Below are 18,767 nucleotides of genomic sequence, written 5' to 3'. Positions count from 1 at the left end.
GCCGCTGCTGATGCTGCTGCTGCTGCTGCGCTGCCTGGGCTGCGCCCGTCAGTCAGCGGCCGGAAGTCCTGCTGCCCGGAAGTCCCGCCCGAGCCCCGCGCCGCTGCGCCACTAGAGGTCGCGGGGCACGTGACGTAAGGTATCCCGCCCCCTGGACGGAAGCTCCGCCCAGCGGGGCAGGGAGCACTTCCGTCTGGCTTGTCACAGCCGGTATTCGCGAACGCACGTCACCCTCAGCGGGTTCCCGAAGCTCCCAAGACACCGGCCCGACTTTAAATGTGACCTCGCCCTGTCGCAGGAGCATCTATATACGTGGTCGCTGCGTCGTACACGCCGCGGCCGCAGCAGGCACCCCGCGCGGCCGCGGCACAGAGCTGTCTGCCCCAGGGCTCCGCGCGTGCGCGCGTCCACGCACCTGTGCCCGGGTCCTAGCGAAGTGACGCTGCCCGTCTCGTCCCCAATCCCCGAATAAGCTCTTTCACCCGGGCTGCTGCGCTGTTCTGCGTTGTCTCTGTAACTTCCTCAGACTCGCCGGCTTCGCGTTAGCTGTGTGTAATCACCCACTGGGTTCTTAATTTCAGGAGTTGTCCTTTACATTTGCCCTACTAGACCCTACATTCTGTGTTGATAGGCTCTTTTTCCTCCGCCTCCAGCCGCTTGGATGAAATCTCTTTAGTAAGTTTTTTTTTTATCCTAATCACAGTATCTACAGCCTTTGCTAATCTGATGCTGTGGTGTGTTGTTTTGCTTGACTCTCGCTCAGGCTGCTCCTCCCTTACCTTCCGAACTAGGATCTTTGTGGAAACACTTTGAAGGCAGAATTTAGAGTTGCTCCGTAGGGATCTGCATTTGCTTTCCCTGGCATCTGAGGACACCATCAACCCACAACTCACACCTTCAGCCTGACGGCCACACAGGTAGTAGGAATTCTGATTAAACACAACAGCAGCGAAACTTGTCATAGCTGAACCGAACAGAGATGCTCTCATCCCTGCCTCTTACCTACTGAAATGCTTCAAGATCAGTTCATCCTGACCTGATTGATGGCACCAAATCAATGAACTCTCCTGTGGATGATGATGTCCTGAATACCACTGCACAAATTCCCCCCTTGCAACCTAATTTTCTGTATGGATGCCCACCCACCCCATTAGGAGACAAACTAAGATTTCTGTCTCAGATCCAGATTATCTGGATTTTTTAAAAAAAAACATTTACTGTTTTGAGAGAACATAAGTGGAAGAGGGGCAGAGAGAGAGGGAGACAGAATCTGAAGCAGGTTCCAGGTTCCAAGCTGTCAGCACAGAACCAGACACAGGGCTTGAACTCATGAACTGTGAGACCATGACCTGAGCCGAAGTCGGATGCTTAACCGAGCCACCAGGTGCCTCCAGATTATCTGGATTTTGATGCTAGCTAGCTAAGTGACTCAGTCATCCCAAGTTTCACTTCCAAAATGAGCCTAAAAATATTACCAACCTCCTAGGAAAGTTGTGAACATTATTAAGCTAATCAATTAAGGGGGCTTAGTTCATTCTAGCAGTATAGTAAGGGTGTAATATAGAATTGTTAGGCTTATTCTCAAGATGGAGACTCAGGACAAACACGTGTAGTATTTCTTGGTGAGCAAGTTACAAAAAAGCTTATGAGTGTTTTGGGGAATGTTCGACCTCTGCCTTACCCCTTTGAACCCCTGAAATACCAAATACACAACAGGGCAGCCCCCACTGAGGCCAATTGGCCACCAACGTTACTTGTTTTTATTGGTAACATAATTGGGCAGATTTACTTGAAATTGGCTAAAACAAAACAAAGTTTTAGCAAGATGATCGGCTGGGTAATTCCTGATGCTTACTTTAGGATGCAACTCGTGTACTTGGGCGACCTAAGCTAGACTTCCTTTCAGATTTGTAAGCTAATTTGGGATACCAACTTTTTTTCCCTCAGCACATCTTGACCCTAGAATGTAAGGGGAGTACATGGGTTTCCAATGTCCTGCTTCAGCCTGGCGCTGGCACAGTGGACCCAAGTGCCCAATCACTGAACTGTGCACTTGAAACTAGTAGTACACTGCATGGTAACTAACTGGAATCTAACTAGAAACTTTAAAATACTTTAATTTGCTAGAAAGCTACCTTGGACCCTGTAATGTCCTCCTCAATTCTTCCTATGCTGAATTTTGATGGCACTTCATCGTCAAAACATACAACAGGAATATGTCACCCGTGCTCTTCAAGAATGCTAAGGATTAAGGATATAACAAGAAATGACCTGGATAACACAGGAGGAATATACATTCTTGCAATGTTTGAAAAGTTCCGTCAACAGAGCCAGTATTTTTTTTTTTTTAACATTTCTTTATTTTTGAGAGACAGAGTATGAGCTGGGGAGGGGCAGAGAGAGAGAGACACAGAATCCAAAGCAGGCCTCTGGCTCCAAGCTGTCAGCACAGAGCCGGACACGGGGCTCAAACTCATGAACCGTGAGATCAGGATCTGAAGTCGGCCGCTTAACCGACGGAGCCCCCAGGCGCCCTGAGCCAGCACACTTCTGAAGAAAGCAGACATGTCTGTTGGTCGCTCCCTCACCATAACACACATGGAGTTGCCTCGGTCACTTCAGACGAGGCTGCTGCCCAGCCCCCGGAGACACAGGGGTTGGCCCTCCAGGCCGAGCTGGCCCACAGCTGGGGCAGCACCGAGTGCACGTCTTGGGACATGCAATGTACTCAAACGTGCTTTCAGGTGAACAAACGCAGATGGCGTCAGGTGGCGAATGTCAGTGTCCTTCTGCTGTGCTGTTCCGGTGCTGGCTCTGGTCCTGCAGGGAGGCTGGTGGGCAGCCCCCCGGGGTGGGGGCGGGGGGCTCAAGCAGGTGGTCTGAGGGGTTTCACCACCCTAGGTGCATGTGATGCATATAGATATTGTTTGCTTTCAGGACATTTGAAAATAGCTAACATAAAAAAGGGAGAGTGAATCTGTGCTTTCCTTACAGGACTTGAATCTACTGGCAAACTAAAAGCTCAGCACCCCATCTACTCATTAGCAAGCTGCTACTTGAGTTGTAAAGCCCACGCGAGAGGCAAGTTCAATGCCGTTATTTCGTTAGGAAAACAAATGGTTAGAAGAAACAATCATTACCTGTAACTTACAGAAATGCAAGAGAACACTGGCATATTCTTGTCCATTATACTCAAAGTGAAGTCTTTGGCTTCCAAATTTTAAAAGTATAAATCCGTAACCTTTGAGAAGATTAACACGGGCATCCTCTGGGGGCTAAAGGAGCAGGGGGAGGCAAGCCCTTTCAGCAAAGAACACCTGAAGGGAAGGAGCAGGGTCCAGGCGCGTCGGGGAGCGGATGTGGGGAGCACACGTGGACATGCGCACAAAGGAGCCGCAAAGACTTTGAGTACATGATTGCAAGGTTTAATCCAACACGGACACCCGATCCTGCGTTGTAACAAGATGCCCCTATCAAAACTACTTTGTGATCTGAGTACAGACTTCTGGTTTTTGACACAGCTCTAGAAAAAAGTTGGCACCAAATGCACATAAAAAAAGTTTTAAGGCTTAATAAAAACAGACTACTAACTTCTCAATGCAGCTCAGAGGTTGAACACAGGATGCTGAGTTAGAGTCTTCCAAACAAGGTGGTCTTCAGTGTACAGAGCATTTTCCGAATATAAATGGCCACCCCACTGGCTCACCGGAGCAGAAAGGCCTCTCCTGCTCCTCCCAGCGAGCAGGCCACCAGGCTCTCTAAACCCATTTCTGCAGCCCCAGGGAGGGAAGGCAGGGCATCTGTCCCCACGACGAGGCTCCTGCTGCAGCGCCGCGGTGCCTCCATCCCCCCCACCCCCATCCGCCCCGGAGATGCCTGCTGGGGGACAGCGGTGGAGCGCTCCTCATCGTCCCCCTCGCTGGGCAGCGAGGGCAGGGGTGGAGCCCCAGGGGCCAGCACCACAGTATGAGGGTTCCTGGCAACCCAACTTGGAATCCACGAACCTCTTTCTTGCATGTTAAGAAGCACAAGACATAGTCATAAACGGTAGTTCACTTGCACCATGAGAACATTGTGTTAAGCCAGTTAGTGTGTTTGGGCTTAAACCCTAACCGCCATTTATGACATTTTTTAATGGGGGGATGCTCTGAACTCCAAACAACTGTCCTACAAATGACCACTTAAAGGGGGGAGACAGGAAGTACTTGAGAGTTGCACGGAATGGGTTCTCAGCTCCAGAGTGCACAGGGCAGCTGAGAGGGGGAAACCGTCTTTGGTTGACAAAGCCACATGCGCCAGGTGTACGCGGCGGAGCTCGGCAGGTGGCTCCTGAGGCACTTCGGTGTCTAGGCCACAGTGGGTGCGACAACCCAGCGTGTTGCTTTTCTGCATTGTGGTAACGATGCAGGTGTTTTTAGCACATGGGATTGGCTTTGTAGGCACTCATACCGATCGGTACCCCTAACCCAAACCCCGTCCCCTGCGAGCTGTTGGTCCGACGTGAGTGAGCGAAGAAACGAGAATGTAGCCCTGTGGGGCAAGTGGGAGAAACCGCCGCCCGACAGATCAGAGCGACAGGACTCTGGCCAGCCCGTTCTGTCAGAACTGGCCAGTTGAGACTTCACACTATCAAACTACTTCATCTTCTGGCCCAAGGTCTCCTGGTCTCTTCTGGAAACTGGATACGGTCAGAAGCTGTGCAAAGCTTTATAAAGAGCAGCTAAGCAAACTTTGCTTCCTCTTTGCTGTACCTGAGCAACTGACTTTTTCCTAGAAAGGTGTCACGAGCAGATCGGAGTCAAGAGGGACTTCCGTAAAGCTGGGATTTGATGATAGCTCTCTAGACACCATTAAAGATTCAAACCCAAGAACCCCAAGGCTCAGGGGCATTGCTTCCTCCCACCGCCCATGGGAATAAAGATGCATGTGGACAGGCTTAAAGCTGCAGAAGTCAGGGGGCCTCGCCAGCAGGAAGAACGGACTGGAGAAGGGGTCTGTCCGCATGGCTGGTGATGGGCACGGACCTAGAACGGAGGCCACGGAGGAAGAGGGGACGATTCACAGTGAAGCCAGCCTGTGCATGAAAGATCTGGCCAAGCATCTGGATGGCAGAAACGGAGCACCTCAAAATCCGGCCATAAAAGTGCGCGACTCATCACGACTTTCTGGTTTCTGAGGACAGCTGCCGAGCACAAGCAACTGGCGTGCATCGGGACACGTGTGGGGCCACACGCTGGGGCTCACGGCCCTCGGCGGGAGTCCTGGGGACCGGAACCACCCTTCGGGGAAGGGGGCAAGGGTCTGAGGGGCCAGCTGGCCAGAGGCGCCCCTCCCCCATCCCCGCCAGCAGTGTTCTGGCTCACGCCTCGCTCCTCTTTCCCACCGCAGCACCCACGGGGTTTTTATTTTCTTGCCAAGGCTATAAATTTAAACTCTGCTACGGTGTTAGTGATCCCCGGACCCCCGGTCGGCCAGCAGAGCGCCAGTGCCGCAAGGCCGTGGGGACCCCATGCCGCACCCCTCACAGAGTCCCATCACATCTGCAGTTACGAGTGAGTCCCGTTTTCTACCGACCAAGACTGGTGTCCTGGCAGTCTGGAGGCTGAGGTCCTCCGCGGCTCTGGGATGGCCACGGTGCCCGAGGTGCGGCTTCAGATACACAACAGACCCTCTCCCCACCCGGCTCCTTTGGGCTAAAAGAAACTATAGTATTTGAAATCCTATCTCTCCGGTGTTTTGTCTGGCTACAAGGGAAGCAGCAGCCCCTCTTAGTAGAAGGAGATACTGGATTTGCCTCCAGGCGGGTTCAGGACTTTGTTGTGAGAACGCGGGCGCGGGCCCAACCTGGGCTCATGGCTGTCAGCTGTGGGCATGGGCACGGGTTGCTGGGTGCGGCCTGCGTCTCCAGGGCTGCCCTTCTGCCCCAGCTCGTCTCCCGGCGCGGTGCTCGCTGCAGCTGGGGGACAGAGTCAGCATGCCATCCCGTTAGCCAGACCCGCGAGCTCCCTGCACAGAAAGCCTGGCCCATAAGGAGCACTTGCCCCAAGCTGATTAGCAGAGGCCTTCAGGGACCGGGGCTTCACACCAACTCCCTGATCAAGCCCTAAATAAGGTAATTTCTCTACGCTGCTCTTTGGACCCGCTTCTCCTTGTTTCCACCTCAAGAACAAATAACAAACGTTCTCAACTTGATCCTGAGGAGGAAGAGAGGGACCCGGCAGGGGAACAGGCTACGGACGCTCGGACTCAGCCTTCGCAGATGTGGGGGGCGCTGGCCCACTGCACAGTCAGCGGGGAGGGCGAGGCGCGGCTCGGAGCCCGGCACTGCGCCTGCCAGCGGGCTCCCTAACCTAACCTCACGGCCCCCCGTCTCGCCCCGTCTCGCTCTGCCTGGTGCCCTTCCCTTCTGCCCCAGTGCTGCCTGCACGCCCCTGGCCACAGCCTCACTACAGGCTCCAGGTCCCCGCCCTTCACTACCCGAGATCGGCTTCCAGAAGGGGCCCCCCGGTCTTAGACCCAGGCTGACCACCAATGACAAGAAGTGAGGAAAGGCCCATGGCGACCCATTGGTAAGTGTTCCCCCGAAATAACTGCGCTCCCTCCCTGGGCTTTCTTCAAGTACTGCACGTCCTCGGAGCTACAAACAAGCCCACACCTGCTTTGGTCGGCGGGCTAAAGGGGCGCACGGCACTCCCCCTCGGGCCCCCAGGGCGAGCGCCCGGGGGAGGGTGGAGACAGCAGCTCACCTCTGGGCGCCGAGGTCGGGTCTTCCCCTTCACACAGGAGCACGTGGTCCTGCAACACACAAGGCCCCGGTCAGCACCTGATCCGGCACATTTCACCCACCTGCCCGTGCCAAGGAGAGCCAGGGCACAGATGGCTTTCGAAGTGTCCTCATCGTGGAGAATGTTAGCCTCGGACAGGGACACGAGGCCCACGACCTGCTGCAGCGACGCCGACGCTCCCCGCCGACCAGCGCTCAGCACACACTTCCGACCGCAAGCCCTCCACCCCTCGTGGGACTGTTTTAAAGCAAATCCCAGATATTTCAGGGATTACCCACAAACATTCCAATTAAGTGGCTCTTAAAAACAGCATCTGAGAAAACCTGTAACCACGGTAACACGGTCACAGCTGCAAAACCTAACGGACTCCTCACCCGCCGAACACCAAGTGGACTACTAAAGCGTCAGCGTGGCCGTTCACGGTTCAGCCACGTCGCCGAGTGTGTCTTTACTCGTTTTCGTGGCCGGGTGGCCTCCGGCGGCACGTGTGCAGCACATCCTGCGTATCCATTCGGCCACTGCCAGCCGCTGGCGGGCCCCACCTTCCGGCTACTGCGAACAATGCTGCCAGCAGAACAGCTGGACACGTTGTCTGCTCGAGTTCCTGTTCTCCGAACTCGGGGTGCACACATACCCGAGTGAAATAACCGGATCACACGGTAAATTCCGGGCTATTTCAGACCACGCCCAACTGCCCGCGTCGCTCCACATCCTCTCCAACATGCGGTCTGTTCCAGTTTTGGTGCCAATATTCCTCGAATGGGTGCGGAGTGGTTTCGCTGTGATTCTGATTTGCATTTATCCCTAACATCAAAGAATGGTGACCGTCTTTTTCCCACCCCCAATTTATTTTGAGAGAGAGCTCACATGCAGTGCGAGGGGGGGGAGGGGGAGGGGGGGGGGGGGGGGGGGGGGGGGGGGGGGGGGGGGGGGGGGGGGAGGGAGGGAGAGAGGGAGGGAGGGAGAGAGGGAGAGGGAGAGGGAGAGGGAGAGAGAGAGAGAGAAAGAAAATCCCAAGCAGGATCTGCGCTAGCACACAGCCTAACGTGGACCTTGATATCACAAACCATGAGATCATGACTTGAGCCAAGGTCAAGAGTCGGATGCCTAACCAACTGAGTCACCAGGGTGCCCCTGTGGAGCATCTTTTTATGTGCTTATTTATATGTCTTCCTTGGGGGAAACGACCAAGTCCTTTGCCCATTTTTGCATCAGATTGTCTTTTTGTTGCTGGGTTTTGGAAGTTCTTTATATATTCCCAAGAGTAAACTGTTATCTGGTAATAGGATTTGCAAACGATCTCTCCCGCTCTGTGCTCTGTGGATTGTCTTTTCATTCTCTTAATAGTGTCTTTTGATGCACCTAAATTTAAAAAAAAATTGTTTTAAATATTTTAAAGTAATCTCTACACCCCACGTGAGGCCTGAACTCATGACCCTGAAATCAAGAGTCACACGTTCTACTGACTGAGCCGGCCAGGCACCCCTGAAGTTTTACATTTTAATGAAATCCAATGTATTATTTTAAATGTTGTTGTCTGTCTCTCGGTGTCACGTTTATGAAACTACCGTCAAAACCACGCCAAGACCGCGTGTCGGGCGCCCGGCCGGCTCAGTCTGCAGAGTGTGCGGCTCTGGGGGTCGCGGTCATGAATTCAAGTCCCACATTGGGGGCAAATTACTTAAAGGTCCCTATGCCAGCACCGCACTGTGTGGACAAACCAAAGAGGGAACTGAGTTCTGAGACTGGGGAGGCCAGGGTCCTCCAACTTTGTTCCCTGTCAAGCTGTCAGGCTATTCCGGGTCGCTTGAGACTCCTGTGAGTTTTAGGATAGGTCTTTCCCTTTTGTTCAAAAAAAAAAAAAAAAGGTAAAACCAAACCAAACAATATGGTTGGGACTTTGATAGGAACTGTTTTATTTTTTACTGTTGATTTACCTGCGGGGGAGGACACAGAGAGAGGGGGAGTGAGAGAATCCCACGCCGGATCCGCACTGTCAGCGAGGAGCCTGCTGTGGGGCTTGAACTCCAGAACCATGAGATCATGACCTGAACAGAAGTCGAGGGTTGGATGTCCCAGGATTGTCATCTTCAGTCTCTTCAGTCATCAGGATCACTGACCGGCCTCTAGTGCCTGCTGTGTAGAGCCTTCTATTTTGCATCACTCTCACTGAATCCCTGTGGTGTCAATTACCATGAGGTTTGGTCTGATTCGGGCTCGATTTTTTTATGATAATTCAAAGGTGGTCTATGGTGTTCCAGCAAAAGGAAAGGCCGTCGCTTCCGGTTGTCTCATTTTGTGATGTCGGCATCACCGAGATCCAGTTTCATTACAAGTTGGCAAAATGGTGATATGTGAATTCCACGATTCCTTTTCACTCCTGGTCGAGGGCTCCCGGACCGGAAACCCGCCTCCAGAGCAGCCACCCCGAGGCGCGGCTCCCGTGGAAATGCCGGCAGAGGCTGCATCTGGCCTCCGGCGTTCTCCAAGCAACAAATCAGACTCTGACCAGGACGAGGAGGAGCCCTTGACCTCTCGGCACCGGGGAGGTTTCAGCCAACGGCTGCCGGGCTCCTGTGAGCACGGGGACTGCAGGGAAGCGCGGCCGGCCACGGGCGCACGGGGCCCGGCTTCCCCAGCCTTCGGTCATCGCCAGGCTGCGCGCCCCCCGGGGACTCGGGGCCCCTCAGGAAAACCAGCGGCGGCCGCCACGCCTCGTCCTCATCCCACACGCCTGCCTCACAGCCTTTCTGTTTTTCTGACTTTCACGTGTGCTGCCCGATTGCAGCCCATACCTTGGGTTTGTTTGGATGTGCCGACGGTGACGTAGCGGCAACCGGGGACCCAAAGATATCGCTGGTCTTTCCGCCAGGCGGGTTCAAACGCTGTCGCGTCTGCACAGGCGTGGACTCGTCAAAGATACCGCTTCCTTTGCCCCCTGTAGGAACGTGACATGGCAGTGAGCACCCCAACATCCATGCGGTCCCACCCTCCATGTTCGTTACTTCCCAGACCTCCCCTCCTTGGGGCACCCCAACACCAGACCCTAGTTCACGTCAACAAGGATGGGGGGACCGGATCCCCAAAGACCGATGTCAAACCCAATCCCTTTATTGGGGGCCTGCTGGAACGTTCATTTCTGGACGCTGAGCTGGGCTCCAGAGGGAAGAGAGTAAGATGACATAAAATTCCATTTCCCGTCTAGAAATTCCCTAACTTTGAACTTGTCATGTTATCTGTTGAACAATCTTCTTCACTAAACCCACGAGAGGTTCTTTGTGTTAAAAGCAAGTAGCTGTTACGTTCTTAGGTCAGACAGACAAATGAATTTAACAACACGTCATATTCAAGGCAAACCTGTAATCTGGAAAATAACACGGATCAGTCTTCTGACCTCATTCTGGCTGGCACTCCCGGTGACAACTGGGGAGGTCAGCAAATCACGGACACGTAGCAGCCTGCAGCGCAGTACGTGACCTGATGAGCCGTGATGAGGTCACCCATCTACTGCCTAACTTCTCACAAGCTGAAGACTCTGGCTGGACACCAAAGTCTACGCCCAGGAGCCTCCGTGAGGCCGAGAGACGCTGCCACGAGGTGCCAGCTGGCCGGCTCTTCCCTGGGCAGATGCCAGCTCCTCCCCGCAGGGAGCTGTGCGGATGGGGGGGGGGGGGCGTCACAGTCACGGCCCTCGTGCACCAGGGAGTTACAGTCTTACGAGCAGAAAGACGCATTCCACTAAGGAGCTAGATGACCACACACAAATTACTCGGCCTTTCTGTGGCCGCCAATCCTCGACGGCAGGATGAAAGGACCTTGCTCACGGCGCTGTGAGCGGATTCAGTGCCTCACTGGAGCTCAGCTATCACGTGCTTAGAACGACGCCAGGACACAACTGCCCGGTGTAGTCGCTGTGCTGTCTGCGCACCGGTAACACGCCATCTCCTGGTGTGTGTGGCACTCAGCGACGACAGGCGCGTGACAGTCTACACAGAGCATCTTCCCTTGCATCTGAACAAAGCGGTCACTCCACGTCCCGCCCCCCCGCCCGCCCACGGGGGCTGCGTGCACACAGGACACGGGACGGATGGGGTGCAGGGCTCACGACAGCGTGTCACGTCACTGTTCACGGCGCTGAGCTTCCTCACCGTCCTCACGAAACCCCGTGGGGAGCAGTCCCTGCCTGGCTGTGAGAGGCGCTGGGGTGTCCTGGGCGATCGGCTCCCCGCGGGCCCCCCAGGGGCAGCCTCCCACTCACAGTGCACGGTGACCCAGAGCGGCCGCTGGGCGGCCAGTGTCCCAGGGCGGGAGAGCACGCCAGGCCGCGGGGGGCACCCCTGCACAGCCACGTGCCAACTGAGTCTGGAGGAGGCGACAGGTAACGAGGGGACCGGCCTGGGGCAGCTGGTGGACGAGACTCAGTGCCAGCCGAGGGGCAGAGTGGGCCCGGCGCACGGGCCTCAGCGATCCCAGACACTGTGCCACGGGGTTTCTGGTTACGCTACAAAGGCTTCGTGAAACTCTTTGAAAACTGTGCACTCAGCTTCTTAAAGGAACAGAACAGAACAGTAACTCGATTTGGGGGCACCTGCGGGGCTTGGTTGGTTAAGCACTGGGCCCAGGTCACAATCTCACGGTTGTGAGACTGAGCCCCGCTCTGGGCGAGGAGCCTGCCTAGGATCCTGTCTCCCTCTCTCGCTGCCCCTCCCCCACTTGCACGCAGGCACTAGATCTCTCTAAAAGGAAAACAAAAGTAAGTCCATTTGAGGGTTTTGGCTAAACACTGATCATTAAGAAAAAAACCTTCTGTTTACTATTTTATTTTATTTTATTTTTTTGAGAGAGCATGAGTGGCAGAGGGGCAGAGAGAGAGGGAGACAGAGGATCTGAAGCAGGCTCTGTCAGCACAGAGCCTGACGTGGGGCTCGAACTCACAGCCTGCTAAATCAGGACCTGAACTGAAGTTGGATGCTCAACCGACTGAGCCACCCCAGTGCCCCTCCCCCAATTCCTTAAAGTTATAAAACGTAACCGAAAAGTTACTAGGACGTAAATCTCACCAATAACGAGGAAGCAAGCCCCCAGGTAACTGCCACCCGGAGCGCACACAGCACGGCCGGCTCCCAGGACCCCGCGGCCCCCCAGCCCAGGCTGGCACACGCCTGAGTGTCCTGGAGACCACAGCGCAGCGCAGCGCCGCCGCCGGGTGCCTACTGTGTGCACGCCCCGCCCACACGCCATGTCGGCGCCTTCAGAGGCGGGGTCCCCTCCGCGTCTGTCAGCCAGCGTCTCGCCCGGGAGTGAATTCGTATTCAGCTTTGAAGAAGGGAAAGGCACTCAGCTCACTCACAACCGAAGAAAGATAAATTCAAGGTATGCTTTTTCAAGAATCGAGGTGCAAAGGACACACGTGGTGCGGCCGAGCGGGCAGCCATGTGGTGCACAGGGTGGCGGACGGCGGGGGCAATGCTGAACCGATCCTGCGGTTCTGCTTCTAGACACTTCTCCCGAAGCCTTTCCCACGTGGGAAGGGGAAGCACCAGCCCTGGAGCCCCGCAGCCGGCGATCCGAGGGCCAGCTCCGCCGCCGTCTAGTGCGAGGTCCGGGTGCGGGAGTGAGCCTCCCGAGCCCGTTTCCCTCTCTGTGAAGCACCCCCACCCCCACCCCCCACCCAGGGGTGGAGAGACAGCCGACCAATACACACAAGCACTGACCACAGTCCCTGGAAACACTCGGCCCCGTTGTTAGAAGAGGATGACAAGGGGCGCCTGCGCGGCTCAGTCGGCTGAGCGTCCGGCTTCAGCCACGGACACACGGGCGCCTTAGGTGATGGCGCCGGCCGCGCAGTAAGCCGGACACAGACAGTGCCGCTCGCTTCGCAGACCCACCTGCCTCTGGGCCGCACCGCTACCCTCCCCAGAACACAACCAGCCACCCCCCCCAGCGCTCTTCTGGGCTCTGGTCAGGAGACACGTGCCGCAGGGGGGGCCGCAGGGGCGCCGCAGGGGGGCGGCAGGGCGGGGGCAGGTCTAGCCTTGCTTCTGCCGCGTCCATCATCTGACTACAATCCTGACCCTGTGTCTGGCCGTCCACACCTGTACCGATGGAGCAAACCCTGGTGTCCCCGGAGGACACAGGTCGGCCACTGGGCCACACAGTCTGTCAGCCAAAGAGCAGTTCCTAAGACCTCCTCGCCGGAGCCCTGGAAGCGGGGACAGGCCTAGGGACTTAAACGGACTGAGTCATCCTTCTTAGAGCGTCGTCCCACAGATAATCTGATTAAACTCTTCTCCCGCAGGGCGCCTGGTGGCTCAGGTCATGACCTCATGGTTCATGAGTTCAAGGCTGCATCAGGCTCTGCCCTGAAGGGGTGGAGCCTGCTTGGGATTCTCTCTCTGCCCCTCCCCTACTTGCGCTCTCTCTCCAAAATAAACAAAAAATACCTATCTATCTGTTATATAAATATTCTCCCTAAGGAAAATGTCTAAAATGTAAATCCTGATGATTTCTGGAATCAAAAGGGGCCCTTCGAACGGCGAGGAGAGCCTCCCCGGTGGGCCCCAGAGTCCTTTCATCTGCTTTGAATCCTCAGCGCCTGGACGCAGTCAGGGTCTGTGCACAGAGGAAGGAGGGTTCAAGAATGACTGAGCCTCCTTCAGACAGACAGCAGAAGTCAGGACAAGACCGGCCTTGCATTCTGGAACTCGGACGGCACGGGACAGCCGGTGCCAGAAAGCACGAGAGCTGGTCAAAGTGAACACATAAGAAATGTTACCCATCGAGCAACAGAGAACAGAGCAGGCAGAGGCCGAAGACTAACGGCCCCCGAAGGCCCTACCTGGGGGGTTGGTCCTCTTCGGTAGGTTCTGAGGCTCTTCAGTGGGTCCAAAAATATTAGATGCCATCCTGTTGGGCCTGCTGGACGGAGCAGCTGCTTCGGGACTTCCGGAAAGATCGCTGGCCTCTCCTCCCGGGGGCTTCATGGCCCTACAAGCAGAGCGGGTGTGAGTCCCTGACGGCCCCGCCCGTCCCCGTCCGGGCGGCGTGGGGTGCGCCTTCTGACGCCCGAGAAAGGTCACAGGTACTGAGCACTGGTCTGATGCGTCCACAGCCAGCCACCCTTCAAGCTTCCGTTGTCGCTCTTGCTTATGCCAAGAACCCTCCAGAAATGGCACGCTTGGAGATTACTCTCGTGACCCTCTGATAAGTAAAATTAATTTCCCTAACACAAGTGGCAACTTCAGTAGAGTTTAATGCTCATCTTAATTAGTACACAATAGCGTTTAATACTACGCACACAGTGAGGGTGCCTGGCTGGCTCAGTCGGCGGGGGGTGCGACTCTGGATCTCAGGGTCTTAGTTCGAGCCCCATGTCAAGGGTAGAGATTGTAGAAATTACTTAAAAATTAAGTGAAAAAGATTAAAAATTTAATGCCATCGACACATTCAGCAGTGTTTAATACTGCAGCTTACGCCTGCCAAGCACTTACTATTTCCACGCACTGTTCCCAGGACCACGTACAGCAACGGCCTCTAAGGCAGGCATTCTGTCCACAGACGGTGCAGCAGAGCCAGAGAGAGATCACAGGGAAGGCCACCTGGGGAGGGGCACCCCGGACGCAAGCGCAGGCAACTAACCCCCCTCACTCAGCTAAAGGCCTCTAGAAAAAAGGGTCAGGATTGATACCAGGGAAACCATCTCCGGTCCTGAGTCGTGTAAAACCAACAAAATGCCATCAGAGAGGTCAGAGGACACACCCTGAGCACCGCCACCCACGTCACAGCACACGGCACCGCCGGCAGCACCCACCCCAAGTCTCGACTGGTGAGAACACGTCCTGCATCATTTGGAGGCTGAAAGGGAGCACTGACGCCGGGGAAGCCAGGGACCTCGAGTCGCTTTTTACTGCAGCAAGTGAAGAATTACAAAATGTTCTCGAAGCCCTGCCGGACCCCCCAGAGCTGCAACCCGCGTCAGCTGGACAGTCCCACGTGAGTTCCCGCCCATCTTTTCAGAACACCTAGAGGCATTCTTAAATTGCATTTTAAAGGTGAGGAGGCACTACTGAAATGGACTTTGAAGCCGGCGAGCGGCCCGTGTGCAGTCACTAGTCCTGATCAACAAGACTGCATTCAGACACGGGGAAATCGAAGGAAACGCAGAGTCAGACGCCACACAAAAGGCGTGAGGCTCTGCAGGCACTATGCGTGACTTAGGTCACAAAAAGAACGTGATATTTAAAATGTTTTTTGCTTCCTTAAAAAAACTAGAAAGGGAGGGGCGCCTGGGTGGCTCCGTCAGTTGAGCGTCCGACTTGGGCTCAGGTCATGATCTTGCAGTTCGTGGGTTCAAGCCCCGTGTCGGGCTCTGTGCTGACGGCTCAGAGCCTAGAGCCTGCTTCAGATTCTGTGTGTGTGTGTGTCTCTCTCTCTCTCTCCCTCCCTCCCCCCTCCTTCTGCCCCTCCTCTACTCCTACTCTTGTCTCTCCAAAATAAACATTAAAAACCTTTTTTTAAAAAAGAGCTAGAAAGGGAGCTGACCATTGACTATAATTCAAAGTGAAAGGAGTTCTCAGACTCTCTCCGGCAGAAAAGCAGGACCGGGGCCGGGCCGGACGCTGCGGGCAAGCCACCGTGCGCCGGCAGGGCTTCCCCACGGTGCCTGTGCTCGGCCCCTGGCTGCCTCGGAGGATGCACAAGGGCAGGCCTATTCAGCAGTTAGTACTTCCCTAATGACTTCTCAAAGGAAAACGATACTTCCATCTGGGAATCTGAAATTTAAAAAAAAAAAAAAAAACCCAAGGAAAAAAACCCCAATAATCAGACTTAAAGTAGAAAGGTCTTAATAAGGTCGGGCAGAGCCTGCTTGGGCTTCTGTCTCCCCTTCCTGTACATGCACTCTCTCAAAATAAATAAACTTAAAAAAAAAGAAAAGTCTCTTCATAAGGCCTCAGGTCACCTACTACCTGACCACTGTAAGGCCGTCGGACTTGTACTCCCATTGAGAGACCACACAGCCAGTCCCTACAGCCGCCTCGCTGCCGAACGGGGGTGGGGTCTGCAATCTTCCAGACTGAACTGAATTTATCACCAACCTCCTGCTGACTTACAATCCCTGCTGAAGGGACTGATTTGAAACGTGGCTCTTCTTCCAACCCCCCAGGTCCCGCTGTCATCTGAAGTGGACTCATCCTGAGTCAGGGCTCTTCAGGACGCTCTCCACAGCCCTGGACCCCCGCGGTCCCCTCTGCCCCGTGGGGCCTGCGCCACCCCCTGCGCAGGGGGCTCTAGTGTTCCGATCAGTGACGCCACAGGGGCGCCGGGGCTCACTGGAACTTAAGGTCTCGGTGGAGGAAGCGCGGCCCCGCTACCTGGGACGCGACACCTTCGCCACAAAGGCCCGGGGTGGGCACCAGGCCTCGCAGCAGCGAAGCAGTCCTGCAGGCCAAGGGGCTGCCCAGCAGGATCTCAAGTAAGGGGACTGAGAGCAGAAGAGGTTATTCTGATGAAAACAGCACCCACAGCAGAGGCCCCGTGTGGCCTCCAGCAGGCTCACGGTCAAGGGCAGCTATTGGTAGGACACTGACTGCAGCGAAGCAGGTGGCAGTACTGGCCAGCTCAGAACTCAAAGCGGGGGCACGATCCGATGACTGTTTTCCATCGTCACGCCCCTGAATATATATCCCAACAAAGGCATTCAAGTACACAAGAGGAGCTACAGGCCATGTGACAGAGAAAAGCCACAGACAAGGCTCAAGGGGACGATGGTACCAGCGGAGGCAGGTACCCGTGTCCCGGACCCTCCCTCGGAGAGCTCGTGTCTGGGCTTCAGAAAAGCTGCCGGGGACTGGTCAGGCTTGGAGAGAAGCAGTAAAGAGAAGAGACTTCACGAACCAAGTTTACAGCCTAAATGCACGGCCTCAGACTCACGATGGCTGAAGCGTGACGCTGGTGCCGTTCAAACCCGGTAACACCAGACGGCCCGTGAGCAGGGAGACAGATGCAGGGTCTTCAGAGAGGAAATCCCGACCGGGTGGTCTTGCACCCACCACCTGACTCCCTCCCTCAACAGCCAAATAAAACGTGAGCCTTTCAGGGACCGTCCGGCTAATCAATCCCTTCAACGCGACTGCCGAAACCCAGAGCTTCTGACTGATCCCAGCAGCAGCTTCCAACCACTTTGAATCAACCAAGAAGACTGTGTTTCCTTCTTCAACGGCCTCAAAAAAAAAAAAGTTTTCTCCTTTTCATAATACCCTCTTCAAAGCGGGTCCCCCCAGCAAGTGAGGAGCGTGACTTCAGAGCAGAGGCCAAGAGGACATCACCCTCGGGTGTTCACCGGGCACCCAGTGCCAGGCCAGGTGCGCAATGGGGGACAGACCCAAAGGGCACAAGCGAGAAAGTGCTAGAAGGCCCCCCGCCCAGCAGGCACATGCGATGCTCCCCGGGGTTACTGAGCACCAGGGCCTGGATGCATGCTGGGCACTGCGGGGCGCACCGCTGGCCCCACCAGTCCAGATGCAGACGTGTGTGGCTGCATTGGTGACTCACGGCCCGGTTAGGTGTAGAACCGATCACTGCCCCAACTCCCCCTGGACGCACAGGGTTTCGGCAAATCAAAGCAGTTCTCTTACGGGCCCTTACACTGCACTCATCTCAACGGCTGTGACTCGCACACGTTCTTTTCTACTTTTAGGTCAAGGCTGGGGCACAGAGAGGCTCACAGTAAGGAAAACTCGGGGACACCTACAACCCCCGACTGCACAACGCAGGCTGGGTGCCCCAGTGCCAAGACAGACCTCCTCCCTAGCTCTGGCAATTGTACTTTATGTGACTTCCGATACCCACACAGGGCTCATAAACTAAAAAGAAAGCTTGCTGCGTGTGTTCCTGAATGTTAAAGGCCAGTTAGAAACTTAACAGATGTTTGCTTCTATTAGCAAGGCAGGGACGACACCGCCTGCCTCCCAAGCTATACGGTCAGGGGAGGGCAGCGCCTGGCCCCACGAGGCCCTGGGACCGGGGGAGGGCGGCGCCTGGCCCCACGAGGCCCTGGGACCGGGGGAGGGCGGCGCCCGGATCCACAGGGCTACGTGATGAAGGAAGAACGGCACCTGGCCCCAGAAGGCCCTGGGGTCAGGAAAGGGCAGCACCTGGTTCCATGGGCCAGGGATTCGGGGAAGGCATTGCCTGGCCCCGCGGGGCTGCGGGATGAAGGGAGGACAGTACCACGCCCCACAGGACTTCGGGGTCGGGGAAGGTAGTGCCCCGTTGCACGGATTTCCGACATTAAAGGAGGGCAGTGCCCGGGCTCACGGGGCTGCGGGAATAGGGGAGGGCGGCGTCCGGCCCCATGGGACTGCGGGATCCCGGAGGGCACCCAGCACGGTGACCCCCAACCCTCGGCCCCGTCCACCGTGCACCGGGGCTAGCACGGGGCCCGGGAGGGCGGGTCCCCGCACGCACTTGTATGGCCCCGGGGCGGCACACCGCTCGGCCCGCGGCCCCGGGCGCGCAGGACACGGAAGGGAACGCGGGCCCTAGATGAGAAGCGCGGGGCGGCGCGCCTCGGGCCTTCCGCCGAGACCCTGCCGGTCGCTAGGACCGCGTTAGGCGTGAGCGCCCGCCTCTCGGAAGGGGAAGAGGGGGCCGCGGCTCTGTGAGGCCACCCGTCACCCGCACCCCGCCACGCACCTGGATCCAGCCCGGCCGCCGTCGCTCTCCGGGGCCTGGAACATGTCTCCGCCGCCCGGCACCTCCTCGCCCGCCGTGCCGTGGTTCCCGCCCGGCCCCACGCATGCGAGGCCCGCCCACCGGCGCCCATTAGATGACGCCCATGCCAGTCACGCTGCCGAAGCCAGTCGCGGCGCCTGGCCTCGCCCCCGCCCCGCCCCGCCGGGACAGGCGCTGGACGAGGCCGGCGCCGCGCTCGCAGCCGATTGGTGAGAGCAGGTGCCGCTCAGGCACCAGGCGCCAACATTG

At 56.3% G+C, this 18,767-nt stretch overlaps 1 protein-coding gene across 1 annotated transcript; it reads right to left on the bottom strand.

The window, feature by feature from the left end:
- Nucleotides 1-3,403: 3,403 nt before the first annotated feature.
- On the bottom strand, nucleotides 3,404-18,564 carry JPT2 (Jupiter microtubule associated homolog 2). Its single transcript, XM_029949602.1, has 5 exons — nucleotides 18,480-18,564; nucleotides 13,624-13,772; nucleotides 9,581-9,723; nucleotides 6,747-6,795; nucleotides 3,404-5,956 (listed from the first exon to the last, which is right to left on the bottom strand). Exons 1-5 carry the CDS (start codon nucleotides 18,521-18,523, stop codon nucleotides 5,769-5,771), a joined length of 573 nt encoding a protein of 190 aa, XP_029805462.1. The 5' UTR covers nucleotides 18,524-18,564; the 3' UTR covers nucleotides 3,404-5,768.
- Nucleotides 18,565-18,767: the final 203 nt, after the last annotated feature.

This window comes from Suricata suricatta, chromosome 8, assembly GCF_006229205.1.
Source record: "Suricata suricatta isolate VVHF042 chromosome 8, meerkat_22Aug2017_6uvM2_HiC, whole genome shotgun sequence".
NCBI classification, from domain to species: domain Eukaryota; kingdom Metazoa; phylum Chordata; class Mammalia; order Carnivora; family Herpestidae; genus Suricata; species Suricata suricatta.
This window is presented reverse-complemented; position numbering and strand designations above follow the sequence as displayed.

Bases quoted from the DNA above. Each gene is read 5' to 3' on its own strand.
- JPT2 (XM_029949602.1), bottom strand. From the start codon at position 18,523: ATGTTCCAGGCCCCGGAGAGCGACGGCGGCCGGGCTGGATCCAG. The intron at 13,773-18,479 runs GTGCGTGGCGGG...CTCTGCTTGTAG, and splicing joins GGCGGCCGGGCTGGATCCAG to GGCCATGAAGCCCCCGGGAG. The intron at 5,957-6,746 runs GTGAGCTGCTGT...TCTGTCCCCCAG, and splicing joins CCCGACCTCGGCGCCCAGAG to CTGCAGCGAGCACCGCGCCG.